Source organism: Varanus komodoensis, unplaced genomic scaffold (genome assembly GCF_004798865.1).
Source record: "Varanus komodoensis strain SLA01 unplaced genomic scaffold, ASM479886v1 scaffold1, whole genome shotgun sequence".
Taxonomy (NCBI): Eukaryota; Metazoa; Chordata; class Lepidosauria; order Squamata; family Varanidae; genus Varanus; species Varanus komodoensis.
In genome coordinates this window covers 67165808-67190112 of record NW_025335268.1, presented here as the reverse complement: position 1 = coordinate 67190112, position 24305 = coordinate 67165808, and the positions used below count along the sequence as shown (strand labels likewise).

Sequence of the window (24305 nt, the reverse complement as noted above, 5' to 3'; positions counted from 1 at the left end):
TAGAAATGTTATAATAATAATAATAATAATAAACCCTGTGGTATGAAGGCAGTAACCTTGGGCACGATCCCATCCATCCCTTGAGCTAGTAGGACTCATTCCTAGAGTAATAGGAAGCTGGAGAATCCAAGAATGAGTAGGCAGGTCAACAGATCTTACAAAAGAAACTCCAGTGACCTGTTTCTGCTTCTTTCAAGGGTTCCTTTCTGAAGTGCTTTGAACCTGGTTTTTTGTTCTGAGCAGATCCTCTTTGTGAATACTGGGAAGGAGTGCAACATCACTCCTTCCCAGTATTTAAAGTTGCCAAATAATTTCAGAATGAACCAGAGAATTGTTTAGTCACAGCCACTCTAACTTATAGTTAGAGGCCAGCCCTCCCACAATCCCTGACCATTTGAAACAGAAAGAAGTTGACATCTTAAATATCCAAAGGGCACCAGGATGAGAAAGGCTGTCCTACACACTGAGGAAAGCTTTAAATTAGTTGAACTGAGGGTGTTCAGTAGTGTAAATGCAGATACAGATCATTTACTATGGATCAGATGCAACACTGATGGGCACAGAAAAGTATGTCCTTGATTATTTGTTACTTCTCATTCTTTTAAGAGAGGCTTGTATTAACAGCTTGACATTTTTTCTACAATGCTATTATAGTTACCTTCTGTTTGCTTCTCTCTCTGCTCTTGCCTATATTTTTCGATCATCTGATAGACTGAAAGCCAGTGTTTCATCGATTTTTCTGCATGATGCTTCATTGTGTTGTCCAAACTGACAGACCAACAACTGACAATGCAAGGAAAAAAAACATGCTAAGTTTACTGCTTCGGTTCATCCCATGATAACAATCCCCTGCAAATACCCAGGACAAAGCAAGCGGCACGTTCTTACTTCAACTCTAGTTTACGCCACTGAATGATCAACTGAGTGATCAAATCAAGGTGCTTCCTCAGAGATACGACTCGACTGGCATTCTCCTCCCAATCCTAGAAAATAATGGTATGCCTTTCAAACAAGCACAAATTACACAACAATTCGCATCACAGCAAATGCTGAAAGACCTCTTCATGGCTGGTAGCTATCCTTGAAATCTCAAGCACCATCATCTTTGTGCTACACATATTTTTTTAAGAGAAGAAAAAATAATTTATTAGTAAAGTTTTGACAGTCCCTAAGTTACAAGATACAGGCAAATTACAAAAGTTGGTTAAGGTAGGTCTGTAACACACACCCCTCTCTTCCACACACACACACTTCTGACCTGAGATTTGGCCAACAAAATTTCCAAGCCATTCAGGAACTTCGAAAGAGGACTGGACAGTGGAAAGCTACAGATCCTGTTCATCACAACCAAGAGCTGCAAAATAAAAAGATAATCAAGTTTCTGGCTGTCACTTGACAAAGCTCAGAACTAACTGACACCACAAAGGGAGATACCTTTCTAGAAGGGAAAGGGCTTTGCAGTGAAATCTTCCTACAGTAGCTCTTATCTGTAGGACTAATTTTTCAATTGATACATATGCCAGAGATAACACGAAATTAGTAGTATGTTTAGTTGTAGGGGAGGTATTAGCTGGGGCAAATCTTGTTATAGGGACCATATGACTGGTTAAAGTCACCTTCAACATGTTGTTTATTACTGCGCATTCAATGTGCCTGACTGATGCACACAGGCAAGTCGCATTTTAAATCTCTAAAAACCTGAGTTGCAGGTTCTTACCTGGACAAGTGCAGGGTGTTCAGGCCACTCTTGCAGTAGTGTTTTTACTTCTTTAGTAAAGTTTTTAAGCACGTGTTGGCACTGCCGTACTTGCTGAATATTAGGATGGTGATAAAAATCATATGGCCCTTCATTCTGTATGGTAAGCTCTGAAGACCCTTCTTCAAAAAGCGTATTCTGCAGTACTGTGCTAGCTAAAAGCTGACTGCCATGAATATTATCATTCATTTCGGAACCTAAGTTTAGGGAAGACAGAGGAAAAGAAGATAGGTGAAAAACAAGTTCTGAGGCAGAAAAATGCATCCAAGGGGTTTTGGACAGATCATCCTCATATGGAGTGAAAAGCTCACCCAAAAGGCAAATGTACTGCCAACAGAAGCACACCTCAGAAGTGAGCCATCTGTCAGGCATGTGACATAAAATGAGAACAGATCAAGAATTTGTCCCCTATATGTGCAGGCCACAAAAACTTTGGTTCTGGTGCATGCAGTTCACTTGGATCTAAGCTATTATCCTTTTATTTTGTTTTGATTTGTTGTATTTTGTTGTTTAAACCCTATCTTTTAGGCAAACCCTTTGCAGGCAGTATGCAGAAAAAATTTAAACCACATAATAAAAACTTAAGAATGGTGATTGATATGGAAAGCCACAGAACTCAATATATAAAAGGATTACAGGCCAAAGTAAAGAGCCCACTTTAGGCTCTTTACTTAATGATGGGAACCTGGTGGGCATCACTTGGGGCTGACATCCAACCAATATTCACCAGGGTCACTACCAAGAGGGTTTCCCCCTCATGCCTGCCAGCTTACTTGCTCTTTTAATTCCTAGTCTAATTGCACAAGCAGAGCCTCCAAAGCTGATCTCAGAATGATCCTATCCCTATCCTACAGAATACAGGGTTAACCTAGTAACCCTTACTGCATACACTATTTATGTAGCAGTCCAAAAAAATCAGAAAAGCATTTTTTGGCAACTGAACAATTTCCCTCTTCAGTGCTAACAAAGCTCAATTAGGTAAGACGTCTTTGTTTTGCTTGATTGTGCTTTTAGCATTATCTAGACTTTTGTTCACAGAGAACAAAAATAAATACTTGTGCTACTTTCTTCACTGGTGCATATTATCTAGTTGGCAGGAGAAGAGCAATTGTTTCTATCCCAGGTAGTGGGAGGAGAAAACACATGACAGGGGTTACCTTGCACTGGGTAGAAAGAGAGCACTCACTTAGTTAAACTAACTCTACAAGGCTCAATTTACAACAAAGAAGCACAGCAGTAAATAAGTAAACTATGCCAAGTACACTGGATGGTTAAAAAGAAGCACAAGCAAAGAAGGTCTTCTGAAAGGTAGCCAAAGCTATATATTAAAACAATCACCAATTGTAGAGCTAAGAGTTGTTGAAAGTACAGCAATGATTTTCAAACTATGGTCCCTTTGAAGTATATCTGGCATAAGAACAGTAACAGAAGTTATCCAAAGAACAGTTTGTCCTTTTTGTTTGATCTCCTCTTTCAATGTGAAGAAAATACAGCTGAATTATGTTCTCTCTGTTTGTAAGGCCCCCACCACACATGGCACCTGGATTGCACAATCTTCCACACACACTGGGAGTAGGCAAATCAAAATGCTCCTCAAAGACAGATAAATGCAATCCACTGCGTGAAGCAAATCCAAAGATACAAAAGGAAATCCTTACCGATCAAAGGATAGAAGTGATTCACCAGTGAAGCACCAGTCTGATAACAAGAGAGAAATGCACTCAAATGATGCTTAGCCTGATTGCTGGGCAAGTTTTGCTGATACCACAACGATCGTGCGAAGTAAAGGCATAGCTGCTGATGAACTTTAATCACTGTTTTCATTGAGTGATGAGAAAGAAGAGTATTTTCAGGGACCACTTCATCTTTTAAACTGTCTTCCATTTCCATTTTCCCCTCAAGGCTCTCCTGAGCTGTAATGTCTTCAAAATCCTGTAAAGCATATTTAAAGCTGTTTAACAGTAACTTATGACACTGAATTTAAGATGAGATATGAAGTTCACAGATTTCAAAGGACATTCCTAGAAGGAGCAAGAGTGTCAGATACAACCATATGGCTGCTGACTGTGGTTAAGCGCCATACATAGAGCCTATTTGCAACAACAGCCCCTGGGTTAAACAAACCATGGACTGTCAAGGATAAGTGGGAGGGAGTCAGTGCATTTTCCACTTGTATTCAACAACTCATCATCAGCTTCTTTGCAGGTTGTTGATGTCTAAGCCCACACCAATAGTCCTTTTAGAGCTAAACCACCCATTAGTCTGGCTTTGAACACGCAGCCTGCTTCACTGAACCTCTAAGACAGCCTTTCCCAACCTTGTGCCTTCCATACACATTTGGACTGCAACACCCAGAATTCCCAGTCAATGGCCCTGCAGGATGGGAATTGTGGTCCAGATGCCTCTGAAGGCCAGCAGTTTGGGGAAGACTGCTCTAAGAACTTGGAGGACTACATTTGTGTTCAATGAATCACAAGGCTGCACGTTAAAGTGGTCAACCTGGCCCTGAAGCAAGATGTCAGTGGGACACCACCAGGCAATTATAAAATTCACCATGGTATCAGGAGTGGTGGTGGTATTATCAGCTATCTATTCCATTAGGAAGCTTCATCATGTTGTCAATAAAGACAAGACCTCAGCTTCTTCAAGTGCCAAACAAAACAAAAGAGCTATGCTAAGTGGAGAGAAGATGACAGTAACAAAAAAATCATCTCAGACGGACAGCATTATATGGTCAACATCAACAATGACAAAAGAGTTCAGCCTGGCTAACACTTTGTTAATCAAAAATTTTCCTAGAGTTTCATTAATGTAATGCAGAACTGAATTTTTCATTTGCTCTAATTTATCATTTTTACAGTAATTGTATATGTATTTACATACTAAATACATTTAACCTCTTTCCAATCATCTCAGATTTGTTTTTCCATCTCCTTTTCTTCTAACAATGTTTACCAAAATCAACAGGGGAAAAACTTGTAGCATAACAACAGAAAGCAAGCCAAACTCAATTCTGTTGCCAAAGGCTAATCTAATATAAGGCTAAAATTCCATTGAAAATAGGGCGATTTTGAAAAAGTTTTCCTTGAGTAGCTTTTTCTGCACAACTCATCCCTTCTGCCCATTCTAAACACATTCCAAACATCAAAATATTGCCAGGACACCTCATTTTTCTAACTCTAACCCTACCCTGGTGCACATCCCTAACCCTAATACAGGGCTAAAGTTCCATTGAAAAGAGGGTGATTTTGAAAAAGCCTTCCTTGAGTAGCTAATCTAACTAGTTGTTTTGTGATGAATTTTCTGACATGTTCTCCTTTATTCCTCTATGTACTGCTCAGCTTTGTTTATAAAAAATGTGCAAATTGCTTTTTCTATTTTTATTCTGCGGGTGCTCATCAGCACTTTACCCACATTCTCCTTTCAGAGAAGAAGTGAGTCAACAACTTCTTGAAGACAGATTAGAAATATGAACCTAGACTCCAAACACACATCCCTTGCACACACAGGCTCTAATCAGCTTCCCAGTGGTCAAGCAATTCATACCTGTATTTTCTGCAAATCTGTAAAGCAATTCCCCCACCAACCATCTTCTCTCAGACAGCCCCCTGTACCCACGAAGTTCATTTAAAGGTGGGGTTGTCTACCTTCTCGTGAAGAGGAAATTTCTTCCTGAACTCTCTCTCCTCCTCCTCTGCTTCAGTGAGTCCACTTCCATGACTCTTTCTCTTGTATCTATAAAGACTGTTCTTTTGTTCCTCTTCTTCCTGGGCCTGGCGTTCCTGCTCATCCCATTCATTTATAATTACCTGAGAAGTAAAAACAGATGCTCAATCTGAGAAACTCCAACAGACTCATGCATATGAATTCCACATGTCTTGTGTTTGATACACAGTGAACATAAGCCTATTAGTCAGTCACCTGTGCCATGTTTGTGGCAGAAACTCTTACAGGTTAAAGTGGTACTTTTACAGTGATTGCTCTGCTGTATCTTCTCCAAGACATGACTTAAAGGCTTATTTTAAATTGGATTTTGGTTGATGTGTTATGTTTCTGTTTCATTTGGATTATAGAAATTTCTGGATGTCATTTATTTTAACAGCATTTTTAAAGAAAAATCCACTGCAAACTGTTCAGTCAGAAAAACCATTACTAAGTTAATGCATATGATGAAACATGGAAGCAACAGTTCTTAAATTGTCCCTTTTCATTTGCCAAATGTATTTAAGTTACATTGAAATTAACTTCCCAAAGAAAATTTCCCTGAGTTATAGGAAAATGGAAGATGAAAATTGCCTTCCAGGATTCCAACATTCCAACTATACTGGATGAATACAATCAATTTAAAGTCAGAACACCGTACCTGACACAGATGTCTAAAAAGCTGCAGAGATTTATGATCCAGTTCTCCCTTGGACACTGCATGGCAATGGAGATACAGTAAAGCATTCACTAACAGTTGCTCCTGGGTAAGACAAATTCCCTGGTCTCCATCAGAGTCTTCAGCAGAGTATTTCAGAGTGAACCGCTTAAGGCCATGAAGGACATCAAGGGCGTTCACAGAGCACAAAGCATCTGCACGGGAAAGGTAACTGGGAAAGGTGCTGCTAATGGACGGGAACGACAGCAGAGAAGCAACAAGGGCACTGAGTTTGGCCGGACTGACAAAACTGCTGGATGCTACTCTATGGACTTCAGAAGCGACAAGTCGTAGTCCATGCTGCACCTGCAAAATGGCAGCTTGCAGAGGAATAACTGCATCAGGAAAGGCCGCATAGTCTTCTGCCAAACGTTTTCTGAACTGATGGTGTGACTGCTGCCATGCTGATTCCTCATTAAGAACATTTTGTACCACCTGGACAGACGGGGACTTATCTGCAGGCAGGAATTGCAGAAGGCGTGTCACAAGATCCTGGACTTTTGACGTCTGTGCAATGTTGCTGACATACTGATGAACTTCCTGATATAAGACCTCATATGAAGGAACTTGCGGTCTAAAGGCTTGCTTTTGGCCAAGACTGAAAATCTGATCCTTCAGCTTCTGGATCCTTTGGTATAATAACCTGAGAATGGGTAAGTTGTATCACTTTAAAAGGTCAAGTCATCAATTATGGATTAAAAGTGCCACTGAAAACACCCCGAAAGCAAATACTTTATTTAACTGACATACGGAAAGGTGATTGGACAAATTCACAGAGGAGAAGATTATATGCTACTTCCATAGGCTTATGCATACCACTTGCTGGAGAACTCAGGTGAGAGGGTGCTGTTGCAGTCATAATCTGATTGTGGGATCCTGTGGGCAGTTGGTTGGCCAGTGAGTCAACAGTATGTTGGACTGGATGGCTCTTCTTATGTTCTTAAGTATCACCTATTTCTCTACTTCACTATTTTCAATTTTTTGGTATTAAAAATACCAGCAAGACCTTAAAGTTTTCTAGGAAGACAGCAAATACTTCCTTTGATTCAATGGTCTTTTCCACAAGGCCCAAGGACCTCTGGAAGTTTCCAATCACCTTCCCTGCCCCTGGCAGTAGTTGATCACTCTCAACATAAACTTCCCTAGCACTCCCTTGCTGTATGCTTTAGGCCATCTGGGCTCCTGGAGGAAACTTTAGGGGCAGAGAGCCTGATGTTTTTCAGGTGTAAGGTGCCTGGGGTGAAGAAGAAAGAGAACACGGGGCAATCTGCCAATCAGATGTGGAGATGAAGACCAGAAAGGGCAAGCAGCAATGTGATTGGTGGTGTACTATGCAGGCATGGTATGAGAAACATAATGGGTAGGTGAGTGAGTGTAGAGCTACACTGGGAAATTATGCAGCACTGAAAGGAGCAGAGCACTGAGTAGTCAGAAAAGGCTTCATCCTGGTCCAAGGACCAAGTAAGCCTATTGAAATTTGCCTGCTGCGAGAGAGCAGAAAAGAGCTCTTCCCACCCAAGCCCAGAAAATGTCCTCAAGGGGTCTCAACAGTGATGAGTGGAGCCAAAGTTCCTCCTACTTAAAAAAACAGTAATTATTTTGATCCAATTCATGAACGGGATAGGACCTTATCAGAGCAACATACCTGTTCTCACACAAACACTCTCCCCCTCCATATTCTTTCATCACGCAGATGGCAAGCTGAGAACAACAAAACCACAAGAACCCACATGGTCCCATGGCCCCCAGGACTACTCTGGCCATTAACAGCCAGCCTTTTGGACCAGGAAACCAGAAAGCAAACATTTAAAGCTTCCTAACAGGTTTCATCAATATGTACTGAATCTTCAAGTTACCTGATATGAGGGTGACTGTGGCTGTTGACAGTTTCATCTTCAAGGTCTTTCCCTGTGTGTAACTGAGTTGATAGATCACGTGTTTTCCACTCACACTCCAGATGGTGCAACTGAAAGCATGGGACAAAATGTGCAGGTTTGGTTCAGATTAATATTCTACCATCAATGCAATGGAAAAGCACACTGGTTTGGTGTACCAAGAATATAAAGGCTGTTTCAAATCTTCAAGAATTCAGTCATGACATACAAGTGGAACTTCTTGGTCTAGAAACACTGCATTTCTAATACCAGAGAATGCAGATAAACAAGGGAAAGCTGATACTTTTATCTTATCCTTTAAGCACCTCAGAAACATTTGGCTGGCCACTCTTGCAAGTAAAATCCTGAGCTGAAGGGACTCCTGCTCTCTTGAGAGGAATTGCCCAAGTTTCCAAGCTGATCTATTCTTAAATAATTTATATGAATATTTGCATATATCTTAATTCCTTTGATAGGGTTTTACTTGATGTATAAGCTCATCTTCTGTTCTAGAAAACGAGTAAGGTCTTGTTCCCTTGCTAAATGCCATCTGCAGTTTATTTTTCATACTGACTATTGTGGGGTTTTTTCTGTCTGTAGAACGACAAACATCTAACACTGCCTTACCACATGTTTGTTCACACAATCCGTTGCTACAGTTTAGCAGTTATTTCACACTTTAAAATGACAGTGACATTTACAAATCATGTAATTATAAGGCAAGGAAACATACGTTCACTCCATGTGCTCACCTCTTCTTCTGCATATTTGCGTTTGTAGTCCCTTTTCACCGCAGGATCAAACTGAGTCTGTGGAAGCCACAAGTGAATTTGCAGCAGCCCTAGATTGACCCAGAGGCTTCCTCTGCGAGCTGCTTCAGGCAGGTTCTGGCTTCCACCTTCCTGCCCAAAGAACTGCTGCAAGCAAGCCAGCCAGAGACAGAGAATCTGCTCAGGCAACAGGTCCCGAGCAGCAACATCCTTGAGCACTTTGCACAGGTACTGAAAAGCCAATGGATCCTTGGAGAAAACCCTGTCACACTTTCGCAGATACTCCTCTTCTAGTTCTACTGGAAGCAGGTCCTTGAGAGCCACAAGTTGCCTATGCAACATGACACACTGCAACCGGGGATCTGTAAACCTTAAAGAAGAAAACCAGAAAAATCTCTACTAAGTGTGGAGTTGGGATCAGCAACTGGAGGGAATCCAGAATAAACATGGATCCCTGAGGAAGATCACCTGGTCCCCTGCCACAAACACAGAGGCAAGAAGGGGGTGTGGAAGGAACTGTGGCTACACTGAGGCTGCACTGGACAAGCATGCCGCTCTTCATCTCATCTGAAAAAGTGCTTCTCCTTTAAGACTAGTCATTGATCAGGGGGTAAGCCATTCACACATTTTTCCAGGGTTTCCTGAGCTGTCTGTCAGGGTACATACCTAAATTCAGCAATTGCAGAGAAGGCCAGGTTGGTCCACAGAATTGTGCTGGCTTCCTGGAGCTGCTGTGCTCTCTCCAGGCACCCTCCCAGGGTCACATTGGAGGCAGAAAGAAGAGGAAGGCCTGTCACATCCCACTGGCTCCACTTGTTGCTGCTAGTTAGAATTTCAGAGAGGCACTTGGAGAAAACTGCTCGACTCAAAATACCCACACCCTAAATTAATAAAGATTAAAATGTACATTTCAAGCACTGATAAGCATTATCAAAATTTAACATTAAACATTCTAAGTAAGTCGCAAACCTTGTGGTTTATTTATTTTTATTTATTTTATTTTTTTGATTTATATCCTGCCTTTTTCCTACAAAGGGCTCAAGGCAGCTTACATTATCTCTCCTCCTCCATCTTATCCCCACAACAACAACCCTGTGAGGTAGGTTGGACTGAGAGACTGTGACTGGCCCAAAGTCACCCAGTTGGCTCCATGGCCGAGCGGGGACTCGAACCCAGATCCTCTGAGTCCCAGTCCCATGCTCTTAACCACACTGGTTTACTGCTGGCCACCATAGGATAATATGAAGTCAATTATCACATTGATAGGTGCACCATTAATTATTATACAGTATGTTCTGTTAAACACAGTTGAATTTTGAGACAGGGAATGAAAGAAGGGGGCAGAGTTAACGAAGAAACCAGGGGCAACACCAATCTAGTTATTTATTAGATTATATCCCACTATTTCATTTTTTTAAGGAACTCGAAGCAGCTTACATCATTCTCCTCCTCCTGTTCTCTTATCCCCACAACAATCCTGTGACGTAGGTTGGGCTAAGAGTCTGTAACTGGGGCAAAGACACACAGTTGGCTCCATGGCTGAGCGGGGGCTAGAACTCAGTTACGCTGAGTCCCAGTCTTGTGCTCTTAACCACTATACCACACTTTTTGGGTAGCCTCAAGAAACATTTTCAAGCATCTCTCAAAGCTGTTAAAAGTAGAAAAGCAAAAGCTGAGTTGCATTTTTCCGGGTGCTAAATTTAACACTAGATACATTCTTCAGTGGCACCAAAGAATCACCCGGGCTGTAGCTTGCCACAAACAACAAGGAACTGCAGATTGCAAGAGTAATTAAAATGAAGAAATCCTTCTGATGAATGTGCAGTTCAATGGTACTTTAATTAAAATAATCTAGGAAAACAAATGAGATGGATAAGAGCACTGGGTTCAATCTATATCTTCATATGGCATTTGTTGTATACATAAGAAAGCACTATTCCTTGGATTCCACCCTAATAGCTAATGCAAACTCCATAAAAGACAGTGAGGACTTGTACATTGGCATTTACTAATAAGTAAACCCATTCTCCAAAAATGGAAGCTTTTATCACCAAAGTGTGATATCCTTGCATGAGAGGAAAGTATTGACAGGTTTGTGGGGTGGGGAAGGTGGAGGGGAATCCCAGACTAAGAATATTCAGTGGAAATTCTGTGATGATGATTGAAAGGAATGGGGGAAAATGATAGAGGGAAGGAGAAGAGAACGGCAAACAACAAGAGCAACCAAACCAAGGCTTGTGAGCCGCATGCTGGATTTTCAACAATTCACAGCCAAGAGGAAGACACACAAGACCTCTATTAGCAGTAACTAGACTGCTAATTGTAGCAATGTGTGTTTGGTCTGAATGAATGAATGAATGAATATATTGTTCCTGTCTTGCAGGTGACATTAATTGTATATGGTTCTTCTGTTGAGCAAGTCTGGCCACCCCAGCATACAGCATTGTTGGCTGGCACCCTGAACAGGTGAACACCATACTGTAATATTGGTTGCAGATCTCAAATGTGTATAAAAGTAGTTCAATTTATCATGTTCTAAAATTCCCATCCTGATGAGAGCATAAATCAGCCATTAAAAACAAAACACATTTCCATACATGGCCTTGAAAGACGTAAGACTTGCCACACAAACCTGAGCAGAACCATCCATGAGAGACTTCGGCATCTTTTTTCCTTCCACAGATAGTGGCTGCCAGGATAGCCAGCGCTGTGGGTCTAAAGTTACTGTGCTGCTCCAGAATGCTGCTAAAGCAGCACTCACTAAATCTGACCACAACAGAGAAATTTCTTCTGCAGAGACCTAAAGTGTAAGCAAAACAAAAGTTCAGAAGACTCAAGGAATCCTAACATTATTTGCAGTGTGCCAATAAATTAACTGAACTGCTACATTTTAGGGACTAATTAGGTCAAATCTGGACTGGATGCATTTCCCATCCCAAATACCCAAAATAATAATAATTAAAAAAAATTAACCTCAAAGAAAAAAAATCTTGGACAGAACCGCCTTAACCCTCCCTTAAAAAGGTTTAACCCACTTCATATATGATCACTCCAGCATTTTCTGAACAAGCAGTTAATGGGTGATATTTGCCAGAGGAAGGAATTAAGAGGAGAGATTTTGTGAGAAAGTTGGAAGTTGGATTGGTTCCTTACTCCAGGATACATGTTTTTTCACTCACCAGAACACATTTAGTGCTTGCTAAAGGAAAACAGTTTGTCTAGCATAAATAGGGAAGATCAAATTATTATTTTTGTGTTTGAATACCTTAAGCTTGTTTAAAAATGGGGGGAGAGAGAAGGAGTTTCTTGAACTTAAATGTATTTTTACCTTCTGAAGTTCCAACAGGTAACTAAGTCCTTGAAGCTGTTGAGAGGTAACTGGTGTCAACTTCAGGCAAAATGTAATAAATTGCTTTATTTCTGAACGCATTCTTAATTGCCAATTGTTGTCATTCCTACAAGACAAAAAAGAAGTGGGAAAAAGACTGAAAACCTACACATTTCCCTTTCGTTAGAAATTTAAGGAGATTCTCACATTCAGAATGGCCCAAGTCCAGGCAGAAACTTCCATAAGCTCTTCTAATCCTTTTAGACAGAATTTCTGACATTGAAATTTGGACATTTTATACCTCACGGTCACCTGCATATATGCTAGCAGAACTCAGGCTTCAAAGCAGCTATATTCAGGTGTTCTAAAAACTTTTGTTTATTATCTGATTGGGCAGAGGGGGCTATGCTGCATAATTCCACTTCTTGATATCACACACATGATGCAGCCTGACCCCCACCACTGTTTCACAGACAGGGTGCAAACATCTGCAGAATGGAGGTCCAACAGCATCAGACTCCACTTTACAGCACAGGTTATAGCTCTGGCTCAGGTATACAGATGTATACGCACAGGCCTTCCTTCGGCAGAAGTTCATGTGTGTGGCACAAACACCAGAGGACGGCTGTGTAGTGTGGCCCCCGCATGCACAGTAGAGAGATTTTCAGAGTGCTCAAATAGGCCTGACACTTGAGATCATTTGCCTATAAATTACACGTTTGTGAATTTGACATGAAGCTGTTTGTCCCTGCCATGGCTGCCCATGCGTTAAAAAATGACTGGCATGTTTGTAGGAAGGAAAGAACTGACATGTAACTTTACCTGACAGGATTCCTGTCATTTTTGGATGGTAGGACCCTAACACCCGATATCAAACCATTCACATATTCCGAAAAAAAGAAGAGAACACTGGACAATTTGGATAGTTAAAGGCTTAGTCCACTTAAGAGGACAATATCACAGGCAGATGAATAGAATGTGGAAAGATAAAACTGGAAAAAAATCAAGAAAAGGAATGCTAAAGAAGGCACAGCCCTCAGGTGAGGAAAATGATGCCAACAGCTGGTTTCTGATGTTCCCACATTAATAAACCTATTCAGGCTTGTTAAGTAGGAACAGTGGCTTAAAGGATCCTGTGGCTTTGGACTTTTCTAAAATCATGGCCATATTGTTTGAAGACAACTGACTGACAAAGCAAGGATGGTTAATCTTTGACATTCCTACTGAAATATTCATAGCCAGCACCACAATCAGAAAGCCAACTCCTAAACCAAGCCAGGGCCATCTACTATCCTGGGCTGGAGAAACAATAGCTAGCTATCTAGTTGTCTGAAGCTTTATAGTGATGTATGTATGATAGCTTTAAATATGACTGCTATGTGATTTACATTGAGTTTAATCTGTGAACATTTGGGGGAAACTTGGAAAAAAAATAACGGCCAATGAAATCTGAGATTCCCATTTAACCACTACTATGGAAACAAGCATTCACATAAATGGCGTTGCTTTCATCATCTGGTAAACATGTCAAAATGTTAACATCTTTTTTCATCCGGTGAAACAAAACAAAGTTGCACGGGGTGAGATCGGGTGAATAGGGAGGGTGAGGCACAAGGGTCACACTGTTTCTGGTCAAAAACTGCTGAACACCCAACTGAACAAAATTTCACTGCCACACATTGCTCATGTAAATCAGCCCTCACTAAATAGGCAAATGCATTGAAAGAGTCCAAAACAACCTATCCCTGAAGCCGAATGCAGCCTCTCACAACAATGCAGCTGGGTACACTGATGCAGAGGGGTTCCTAGAACATTCACCTAGCAGGGGAAGCCTGCACTACAAGGGGTCCACCCTCCAGAAGATAATTCCTGGTTTTTTCAGTTCCACCCCCCTCGTATGTCACCTTTGGTACTTTATAGGAAAAGGTGGGATATAAACATAACAAATAAAGAAGGGATCGTGAGACCCCATGCTCATACTATCATTCAGAAAGTTAAACCAGTGGCAAGGGCAAATTTTGGTTTCCTTACTCAATACTATCTCTCACCTTTTCGAGTAAGCCTCAGCAATACAATCGGAGGTCAGCTTGTACTGCCATAATAGAGCGAGATATTCCAATGCAGGCCACAGTTGCACCCTATTACAGATCTGAGGTGACAATGTACAGTCTACCTCAGCAGGTTTTTCTTTAAGAGGCTCAATCAATACACCACCTTCCTTCAGCTTTGACTGTTGGAGATGTATCAACGTCCGCAGTTCATCTGTAAGAAATAAAAAGCACAAAAGAACCACAATTTGAATCTTATCTCCTAATAAACCCAAATAGACTGTGAAGAAAAAAATACTGGCACAAAAGATCACAGTATGTACATTGTTTTATCTTGAGTTTTTTAATGTTTGCAATACTAACGTTTTGACAAAGGCTACAGTCATCTACCTGAACTAACATCCTTCAAATGATTGGCTCTGAGAACAAGGCCTTGAGCTTGAAGTAATGCACTTTTAATCTTCCATTCTGTGGCATTAGTTTTCAGGATACAGATTTCCTTCTGCCACTGTTCATCTCCCCAAGTGGGTCTCAGCTCCAGGATATTAAGTGCTTTTGAGAGTCTCCTCAGCTGGACAGCAGTGTCTACAACTTCTTTATCCTAAAAACATTAAACAACAATTGAAAGAATGCTAAGTCCAGCTCGGCACATCTTGTTTTGCTTTTTAGTGTCTTCAGTAAAATGCCTGCGACAATTCACATTAGATTTTTGTGTGTTGAAGCAAACCTGCGTGAGAGGGATAATACACACATCTGTAATGTTATATGCCTATGAGAGGTGGCCAAGCTCTCTGGTAACTGTGCCAAGAGTCAAGTCCAAAGTAGGTGAATGACCCACACTATTGTGCACCTTGGTAGGGGAATGACCCACACTATTGTGCAACTCCTTGCAGAGGAGGTGGTTTTGCTGCTCTTTTTTTTACAGAGCTAGCAGCCCAGGGAGCGCTCCAGTACGGGCCAAGCAGAGGTCACAGATCACTATAACAGAAAGGCCCCCTGACTTTCTAGCTCCTTTGCCAGCATACTAAAAATCCTGCTGCATGCTTTCCATGTGAAACCTATCAGTGTGTGCCTAAATTTAGACATTATCTAAATCACAAGAACTACTATGGAAGAACACTGGATGATTGATCCATCTGGCTCACTCAACATTGTTTTTAATTGTACATTATTGAGTGATTGTAAGCTGTCTACAATTCCACAGATATACAGTGAGTTATAAACATTGCATCCTATTTTCAAAAATACTGAGAATGCAAACAGATGCTCCTAGGTTTCAGGCAGGCAGGAGTCCCTTAACGTGGCAGCAAAATGCCTCAGACCTTCTGCATGCAAAGCATGTGCTCTTCTACTAAGCCAAAGCCCTTCATGCTCAGGAAGATGGGTTTATCTTTTAAAAAGGAAGAAGAGTATTTGTATCAGTATACAGATATATTATCTGAAACCATAATTATTTAACATGTTCAAGCAAGTATTTTTGTGCTCTGTCATACAAATAAATATAAATATATAAATACAAAATTAGAATTCTGGAAGAGTAATGATGCAAAACATGCTTCTAAAGTACTCTAATTTTAAAAATCTTCATAGAAGCCATATAAATTACATATAAATACATCACACCTTGAAGGGAAGTGGTCTCCCCAAAGACTTCTGCAGCTTCTTTATACTGACAAAATTACCAACAGGATTGGCCAGACAAGACTGAATTTGCTGCGACACAGATTGAATATCCTTGGACAATCTTAAAAGGAGAGAAAGAATACGAGCATGTTTGTATAGAAATTCAGGAGAGAAAGATTGATCATTAAGCTATAAGCCCATGCTATAGAATTCCCCTTACTCCACCACAAACTAGTTTCTATAGTCTGGTACTTAGCAGCATGCATATAATCAGCTGCAGGAATATGCCATGCTGTTGGCAGGAAGCATTTCAAAAGGCACCTTTCTGTGGAGACTGCACAAATTATAGTGTGGGGTATATAATCATAGTTATAAGCAAAATGGGAAATTTCCACTTGCAAGTCATTATATGGCACTCTAGCTAATATACATACTAAGACAGACTAAAGGACTTAGTGTTTCTTAGATATTTCATCTCTCACTAACTCCCTCCATCCCCCTGCCCTTTTACATGCACAGGCACATATACAGACACCTAATTCAGTAATCGGATTCATGCTGGCAATACAGGTAAAAACTAAGCAAGGAGCAGGTTCGCATGACTGCTGTGGCCTGCCATGACAAGCCACAGCACCCATGGACACCATCCTGAAAATTCAACCACAACAGCAGCTTGTCATGTCAGCCTAGAACAGGCCGTGGGTTTTGTGATGATTGTTTAGCCCACACACAATCCACCCTGGGTTCAGATGGCACAACAAGCAGTTGTGCTTTGAATATTATGGATTAAATAACAACCCCAAGCTACAGTGGACTTTCTGTTTATGCCAAGAGCCCAACATTTTTAACTATAATCTTCTTAAAGTTTGGTCTCTATGGATACTGTTAAGCACATCTGTTTAGTGTAGTGATAGGGAGGTTTCTGGGTCACTTAACAGCACTGTATAAGAACTAAAGACAACATACTTTTGTTGTTCATAGCCACTCAGTAACTGAGGTATTCTGCTGATTAAATGTTTCACAACCCAGTGCCAGTGCAGAGACAAGAGCGTCAAGCCAGAAGAATCCACAGCTACCAGGTCAGAAGTTGTCCAAAACCTGTCACGCCACAACAAGCAATGCAGTATCTAGAGGCAAGCCAGGGATGATTAGTTTTTCCAATCTGTAGCGAGTACTGCAATACATTTCAGAATAAGACCAAATACTGGAGAAGTAGATGATCTCCTAAATCCAAAAGGTGCTTTCCAAGAGCAGGAAGTCACTCCTGTTCATGCAAGTTGCCCCACCCATTCCTACTTGCAGTCAAATCCCATGCTGTCTTGGAGGGTCCACAAGCCTCCTAGAACAGATTTTGAAGGGCACAGCAGCCAAGAGTGAAAAAAAAAGGATTAAGAAAAAACTGCTGTGCTAGTGAAGCTCGCCCTGTGCTTCGACTCCAAGCTTCTGTTACAAATTAGTACAGATGCTCCCACCCACATCTAACTATGTACCTATAAATTAAAACATCTTCCAATTATTCATTCCTCAGCCAACTACCAGCTTGGAACACAGAACACAGCAGATCTACCTAAAATATTCTAAAGAAACTTCTTCAAATTCTACTGAAACTTTAACAACTGAGTTTTTGAAAGTGAACAATGTGTATTATTAGAAAGTGTCTCTGAAATACTTTGTTGTACAATGTAGCAGAAAAAAAAGCCTCTTGATGAGGAGGTAAATTGCTTATTCTGCCAGGATGACCACCGGCCATGTTAGTATGAAATAATGGATCTGCACTCCAACACATCAGGACAGCATTGGCCTGGGAATGCAGATCTAGGAAGAACAGATGGATTTCATGTCCTCTTTTCAAGTTTGCAGTTCCCTTTTGCTAGAGAACAAAGAACCTAGCAATGTCAAATTTATGTGTCTGTATTAAGCAGCAGTGGAGAGGAAAATGAACAGAAACTCACAAATGAACTAGACAGTTCCTAAAGTACAAAAATTGGAACAAATATAGAGTTTGTGTGGCTTGCTTACTTCGTACAGTTTTTCATCAGATACAGCCTCCTGAGTAGACTTCACCCAGTGCAACACAAAGGCATCCCAAAGTTCAAAGAAGGCAGCAAGGTTGGCCACAATAGCATGAGGAATTGAGTTGTGGTTGCCAGGATCTTCATTTCAAGATCAAACCAAAAGAAAAATAGATTACTACATCTAATACAAGCTACACTAATAAAAGTAAACACACTGCTCAATTCTCTCCCTCTCTCTCCCTCCCTCCCTCTCTCTCTCTCTCTCTCTATCTCTCTCTCTCTCTCTCACACACACACACACACACAATTAAACATTAGTCAAAACCCCAAACCTCTCAATTCTCCCCTCTGAACTCCTTGCACAGAATTACAATGCTATTTCCCTGCAGGTAAAAGGGAACTGTCAAGTGTAAAGACATTAACTATGGAATTGTTTTTTATTTTGTAAAACAAAGCAGAAATTCAATAAATACCTTTATGGAACTCTAGAGATACCCTCAAAGCACTTGTTTTTGGCTTTTTTGTGTTAATCGTGCTCCTTTCAACATAGCTATTTTTCTCCCGATCAAGAAACAATATTGCCCTGCAAATATGAAATAACATGGATGTAATTAAATGATCATGCAATGATGAAAGTGTTGGACTGGAATTCTGGGAACCTGAATTCTAGTGCCCACTCAGCCATGATGCTTATGCAGTGACTTTGGACTAGTCACTCCCAGCCTAATCTACCTTCTAGAGGTAGACAAAAAAATGGAGGAAGACGATCATGCAAACCATCTTGGAATCCTTGCAAGAAAAAGGTTGGATATGAATACAATAAAAGCATGAGTTCTCTTATGAAATTGTGTGGTTGCATCCGGAGATCACATGGATCTCACCTACCAAAAAATACTTTTATGCTCCTCTGCTTCCTACTGTAGCCTTCTGTGTTGTTGCCATTCCCACAAAGAGCTGACTTTAAGGGTTCTCCAAAACATTTTGGTTATGATGAGCTGTCCACCACCAGGACAGACAAACTGGAAGTATTTGGATGTTCATTCCTGTGTGAGTGCATGTGTCTTTCTGCTCATGCAAGACACCTCAAGATCTAATCCATATTTCTTTAATTTTAATTAAATTGTAGTTCTCAGTACACAGAAATACAATAAACTTTTACTGGACTGTGCTGTCATCTTTCCTTCTTTAAGAAACCAGAACCAGAAAGCCTGTAAGCCACCTAGAAAATGTCAGTTTTGGGACAGTGCAGAAATGTAATAAACATATGAAAAAAGCAGAGATTTATAGTGTGAGATTTATTTTTTAAAAAACAATTAGGGATAATTACAGACATTGTCAGTCATGTTAAAAGCAACAAACTTTAATTTGCAATGTTGAAAAGCTTCTAAATTATGGTAATAAGTAACCTTTAAAACCAAAATAATAGGAAGCATTCAGCTACACCCACCGATTTGAAAGTGATTTCAGAAGGATAAGCAGTTGATCTGAGTGTTCCACTTCTGCATCAAAATCCACTGAATTGCTAATCATATCCAAGCACTGCATGTTCCATCTTGGATCCATAGGAATCACATGTTCATCTAACAAGACAGTTGGACAAAATAGCACTCATTCCTGTCTTTATAATAAACTGTTCCTTCTTTAAACTCTAATTGAGTAAGAATATTCATGGGTATGATGAGTAAATGAGATACAGTGGTGCCTCGGTTCACGAACTTAATTTGTTCCACGCTTTTGGTCCCAAACTGAATTGGTTCTGTACCGAGTCAAATTTTCCCATAAGGTTCAATGTAAATAAGGTTACTCCGTTCTGAACCATATGTAATTATTTTAACCAGAAAAATATGAAACAAAGTACAGTACAGTAGAGTATGAAGAGAGAGAACGCTAACCTTGCTTGAGGCGACTTCTGGAGTGGAGAAGAAGAAGGTGGGTGGGGAGGAGGTTATTGTTTGGAGGGAGAGTCTGAGACCGCGATCTCAACTAGAGGAAGCCGCGACCACGTGTCAGAGCGGGGAATATGGCTGCATTTGTGTTCATGCGGGGAAGATGGCTGCAATTGTGATTGTGTGGGAACATGATTGTCACCTGGTGCGGAGTTCGCGAACGGAAGCAAAATTTTACTGAACTTTCTGTTTGCGAATTGAATTGTTCGTGAACAGAAGCATTCATGAACCAAGGTACCACTGTATGATATATATTTAGACATTCTTGAATGAGATATAGAGAAAGGCTTCATACACACACAGAAGGCATACAAAAGGAAGATGTAATTATGCAACTCCTTTCTATGCCTTATTTTAAAAGGAACAGCACAACCAAAGCATGCTGCACAATCCACCCAATTTTAACTGCTGCCACAAGTTACTTAGCATGGATTTTAGCTTCGATAAGAAACTGCCAATGATGATAATCCTCAGGCCATATTGGAAAAATGTTGCTAGTGACCAACTCTGTCAGCAGGATAAGAATCCAGCAGGCTCCCTGGCACATAAGATGTAGGGGTACTGGTCCTACAATTGTGTTCACCTTAATATTATTTTAGAAACATCATTACGTTTATCAGTGTACATGTATCACGAAATTATATTCCCACAACGTGGCTAATGGGAGAGGCTTCCTCAGGTCTTCTGGTTAGTTAAAAGGCAACACAGGAAAAATCAATGATCACCCTATTACCACCCCATTATGCACTGATGGATGAAGATCTGACTATACTCTTGGTGTTTGAACACCTTTATTAACAAAGACTTTATTATTTTATTAACAAATTAACAAAGTGTTAAGGACACATTCATGAAGATCTAGTCAGCCTATAAGATGACCTTTGCTTAAGACTTGGGTGAAGAGAACTGATTGTTTTTCTAATCTTGCAGTAGATTTGCCTGAGATTATGCTTAACCTCATGGCACAATGATCTGATCTTATTTGCATTATTTTCTTTATTTGTACCTTCACCCAGAATGCTTTCCTTCCTTTTCCCTGCTTATCTTTCATGTTCATTATTGCTATATTTAATTTAGCAAAATTGTTATAGAACGTTTGCATACGCAACTCCTGCTCCGGGGCTGCCATGTCAAGCAAACCCAGACAACAACCACTGTAATCCTACAAGAAATGGAGAGCTGTAATAGGACTGTTAAACCCTAAACTGATCCTTGGTGGACAGATATGCTGTCTCAATACTAAAAGTCTCTGGACGATTCGCAAAAAAACAATGCACAATACAGCAACTGCTGAGCATATTCAAAAAGATCCTCAACAATACTGATTACCACTGGGAGTTAACAACTCCCAATAAGCTGAGTGTGTCTTCTGGACAAAGCCAAAAAGAATACTCAAGGAAGCATGTACACACAATTGAGGATAAGGGAAGACATCTTACCTGTCATATTGGGCTGCAGCATCTTTATTACATTACTTATTCCACCTGAGAGGGGGCTGAAGTAGAAATTATTCAGAGATGCAGCACCAGCTTCCAGCTGAGTATACACTGATTCTGTAAAAAGAAGTAAAACTGTACATATGAATTGCAGCCTCGGACATTTTTCTGTGCTTGTACAAGGTTAGAAGACGGTATTTCCTTCTAACGGCATCCCTCTCTCATCATCAGCAATTATTCTGGAGGGCCTCCAATCTGCAGTGGACTTTCATGTGGGCGTTGCTGTGAGGAAGGGGTCTCGGAGGCGCCCTGCGGAGTCAAAGCCGCGGCAACGGCCAGCAGGGAACGGCCCCCCAGGCAGGACACACCGACCCCGCGCTGCAAGAAACGCTTCCGCCCACCTCCCGCAGCACGCCGCTCCCGGGCAAACGAATGCAGGCAGACGCACGCGGCTGCGACCTCGACGGCAGCCAGCTCCACCAGCCAGCGCGGGCGCACACGGAGCCGGAGAGCGCCGCCCGCCGGCCCAGGTGATCGGGCGCGCGTGGTGCGCGACGGGGCGGGTCTCGGAGGCGCCCTGCAGAGTCAAAGCCGCGGCAACGGCCGGGGCCGGTGGCCTCGGGCCGGCGACCAAAGGGGTCGCCGCCGTTTGGGGTGCCGTTCGGGGGGACGAGAGGGGGGCTGGGCTGGCCATGGACTCTTGTTGAAATAGGCTTGCCTACTGCTGATTCTCAGGGAAGAGGAAGGATCCCCTTTTTCTTTTTTCTTTTTCTTTTTATCGTTCTTTTTCTCCTCCTTCGACTTACTTTATAATCTTACCCTGCTTTAATCAGTGCTTTGCGTCATTCCTGGCCATGTCGACGTTTATATATCCTGGGGAACCCACGGGGGCTGCTATTGGCGTGGTCACAGGCAATGGTCGTTACAACAATAGGGGCTTAACGTGTCCACGTAGAAGAAGGATGGACAGATGGCTGACACCTGTCCCTCCTTCTGATCCTGCCCCCAACCAGAGGGCGCCAGGTAGCCTTGTCAACCACCCCTCGGGTCTGACGGTGCTGCTGCTCAATGCCAGGTCGATCAATAATAAATCTTCCCTCATCCATGACTTGATTGTGGATGAGGGGGCCGACCTGGCTTGCGTAACGGAGACCTGGGCGGGAGAGGGAGGGGATGTTGCCCTCTCCCAATTGTGCCCGCCCGGGTATCTGGTTCAACACTGTTCACGCCCAGAAGGGAGGGGAGGGGGAGTTGCGTTGGTTTACAGAGCCTCCATCTCTCTCACGGGTCTTCCGGTCCCTTTGAGACCAGGGCTGGAGTGCCTCTACTTGGTGTTGGGCGAACGAGACAGACTGGGGATTCTATGGGTGTACCGTGCACCTTTCTGCCCAGCAGTCTCCCTATCTGAGCTGACAGAGACCGTCTCGGACCTGGTGTTGAGGACCCCCAGGATGTTGGTCCTGGGGGACTTCAATCTCCATGCCGAGTCTGGACTGACCGGGGCGGCTCAGGACTTCATGGCCTCTATTACGGCCATGGGCCTGTCTCAACACGTCATTGGCCCGACCCATGAACGTGGACACACTCTGGACCTGGTATTCACGACAGGGCAGGTAGAGGATGACCTGAGGGTGAAGAACTTATGTTTGACTCCCCTATCATGGTCAGATCACCTCCTGGTGAGGTTTGTGCTTGAGAGCGGCCTCTCCCTCTATAAGAGTGCGGACCCGATTGTATGGGCCCGCCCCCAGAGCGGGATGGATCCGGATGGATTCCTGAAGGCCCTGGGGGAGTTTCCAGCTGACAAGACTGGTGCTCCTGTCGAGGCTCTGGTCGAACTGTGGAACGGAGAGATGACCAGGGCTGTGGACACGATCGCTCCTAAGCGTCCTCTCCCACCGGGCAGAGTCCACTCTTCCCCTTGGTATACACCTGAATTACGGGCGATGAAGCGAGTTGGGAGACAGCTAGAGCGTAGGTGGAGGAAATCACGGGATGAATCTGACCGAACACACTTGAGAGCCCACTATCGGGCCTATGCTGTGGCGGTGAAGGCGGCGAAAAAGAAGTTTTTTTCCGCTTCCATTGCCTCCTCACAATGCCGTCCAGCGGAGCTTTTTCGAGTGGTGCAAGGCCTGGTTCGCCTGGGTCCTAAGGAAGATCCAATGCCACCCTCAAAGGCCCGCTGTGACAACTTTGCCAGGCATTTCAGGGAGAAAATCGCTCAGATTCGTCACGAGCTGGACTCCACTAATGAATCAGAGGTCTCTGAGGAGTCGCCAATGCCACCGTCTGGTCCAAAATTATTGGAGGAATTTCAATTATTGCGGCCCAATGATGTGGACAAGGTGCTTGGAAGAGTACGTCCCACCACTTGCCTATTGGATCCTTGCCCATCTTGGTTAATAAATAACTCCAAGCACGGGATTGGGACCTGGATTTTGGAAGTGGTTAACGCTTCTCTGAGGGAGGGTCGAGTGCCTGCCCCTTTAAAGGAGGTGGTAATACGACCGGTCCTGAAGAAAGCGTCACTGGATCCAGAGATGGCCACTAACTATAGACCTGTGGCCAACATCCCATTTCTGGGCAAGGTGTTGGAGCGAGTGGTGGCGGGACAACTCCAAGCACTCTTGGAGGAAACTGATTATCTGGATCCTTTTCAGTCCGGCTTCAGACCCGGGTACAGTACTGAATCTGCCTTGGTCGCCCTGTACGACGACCTGTGCAGAAGGAAGGACAGGGGGAGTACACCCTGTTGGTTCTTCTGGACCTCTCGGCGGCTTTCGATACCATCGACCATGGTATCCTTCTGGATAGACTTGCGGGATTGGGGGTTGGAGGCACTGCTTTGCAGTGGTTCCGCTCCTATCTCGACGGTCGATTCCAGAAGGTAGTGCTGGGGGACCATGTCTCTGTGTCATGGCAGCTATGCCATGGGGTACCACAGGGCTCCATTCTATCCCCTCTGCTATTTAACATCTATATGAAACCGCTGGGAGAGGTCATCAGGAGGTGTGGGCTGCGGAATCATCAATACGCTGATGATACCCAGCTTTACCTCTCATTCTCCACTAATCCAGGTGAGGCAG

The 24305-nt window shown here is 42.5% G+C and overlaps 1 protein-coding gene across 1 annotated transcript in view; it reads right to left on the bottom strand.

Annotated features, from left to right (window-relative positions):
• Positions 1 to 24305, bottom strand: part of MDN1 (midasin AAA ATPase 1) — a 132796-nt gene that overhangs the window by 51727 nt on the left and 56764 nt on the right. Inside the window, exons 50-69 of the mRNA XM_044430350.1 lie at positions 21220 to 21333; positions 19282 to 19414; positions 18308 to 18417; positions 17839 to 17972; positions 16786 to 16946; positions 15820 to 15940; positions 14587 to 14797; positions 14197 to 14410; positions 12149 to 12275; positions 11453 to 11620; positions 9487 to 9701; positions 8803 to 9190; positions 8033 to 8142; positions 6120 to 6819; positions 5404 to 5565; positions 3415 to 3688; positions 1718 to 1953; positions 1259 to 1354; positions 889 to 983; positions 623 to 783 (exon numbers count right to left, since the gene is read on the bottom strand). Coding sequence (XP_044286285.1) covers positions 623 to 783; positions 889 to 983; positions 1259 to 1354; positions 1718 to 1953; positions 3415 to 3688; positions 5404 to 5565; positions 6120 to 6819; positions 8033 to 8142; positions 8803 to 9190; positions 9487 to 9701; positions 11453 to 11620; positions 12149 to 12275; positions 14197 to 14410; positions 14587 to 14797; positions 15820 to 15940; positions 16786 to 16946; positions 17839 to 17972; positions 18308 to 18417; positions 19282 to 19414; positions 21220 to 21333 — 3930 coding nt within the window. The remainder of the gene's footprint in view (positions 1 to 622; positions 784 to 888; positions 984 to 1258; positions 1355 to 1717; positions 1954 to 3414; positions 3689 to 5403; positions 5566 to 6119; positions 6820 to 8032; positions 8143 to 8802; positions 9191 to 9486; positions 9702 to 11452; positions 11621 to 12148; positions 12276 to 14196; positions 14411 to 14586; positions 14798 to 15819; positions 15941 to 16785; positions 16947 to 17838; positions 17973 to 18307; positions 18418 to 19281; positions 19415 to 21219; positions 21334 to 24305) is intronic.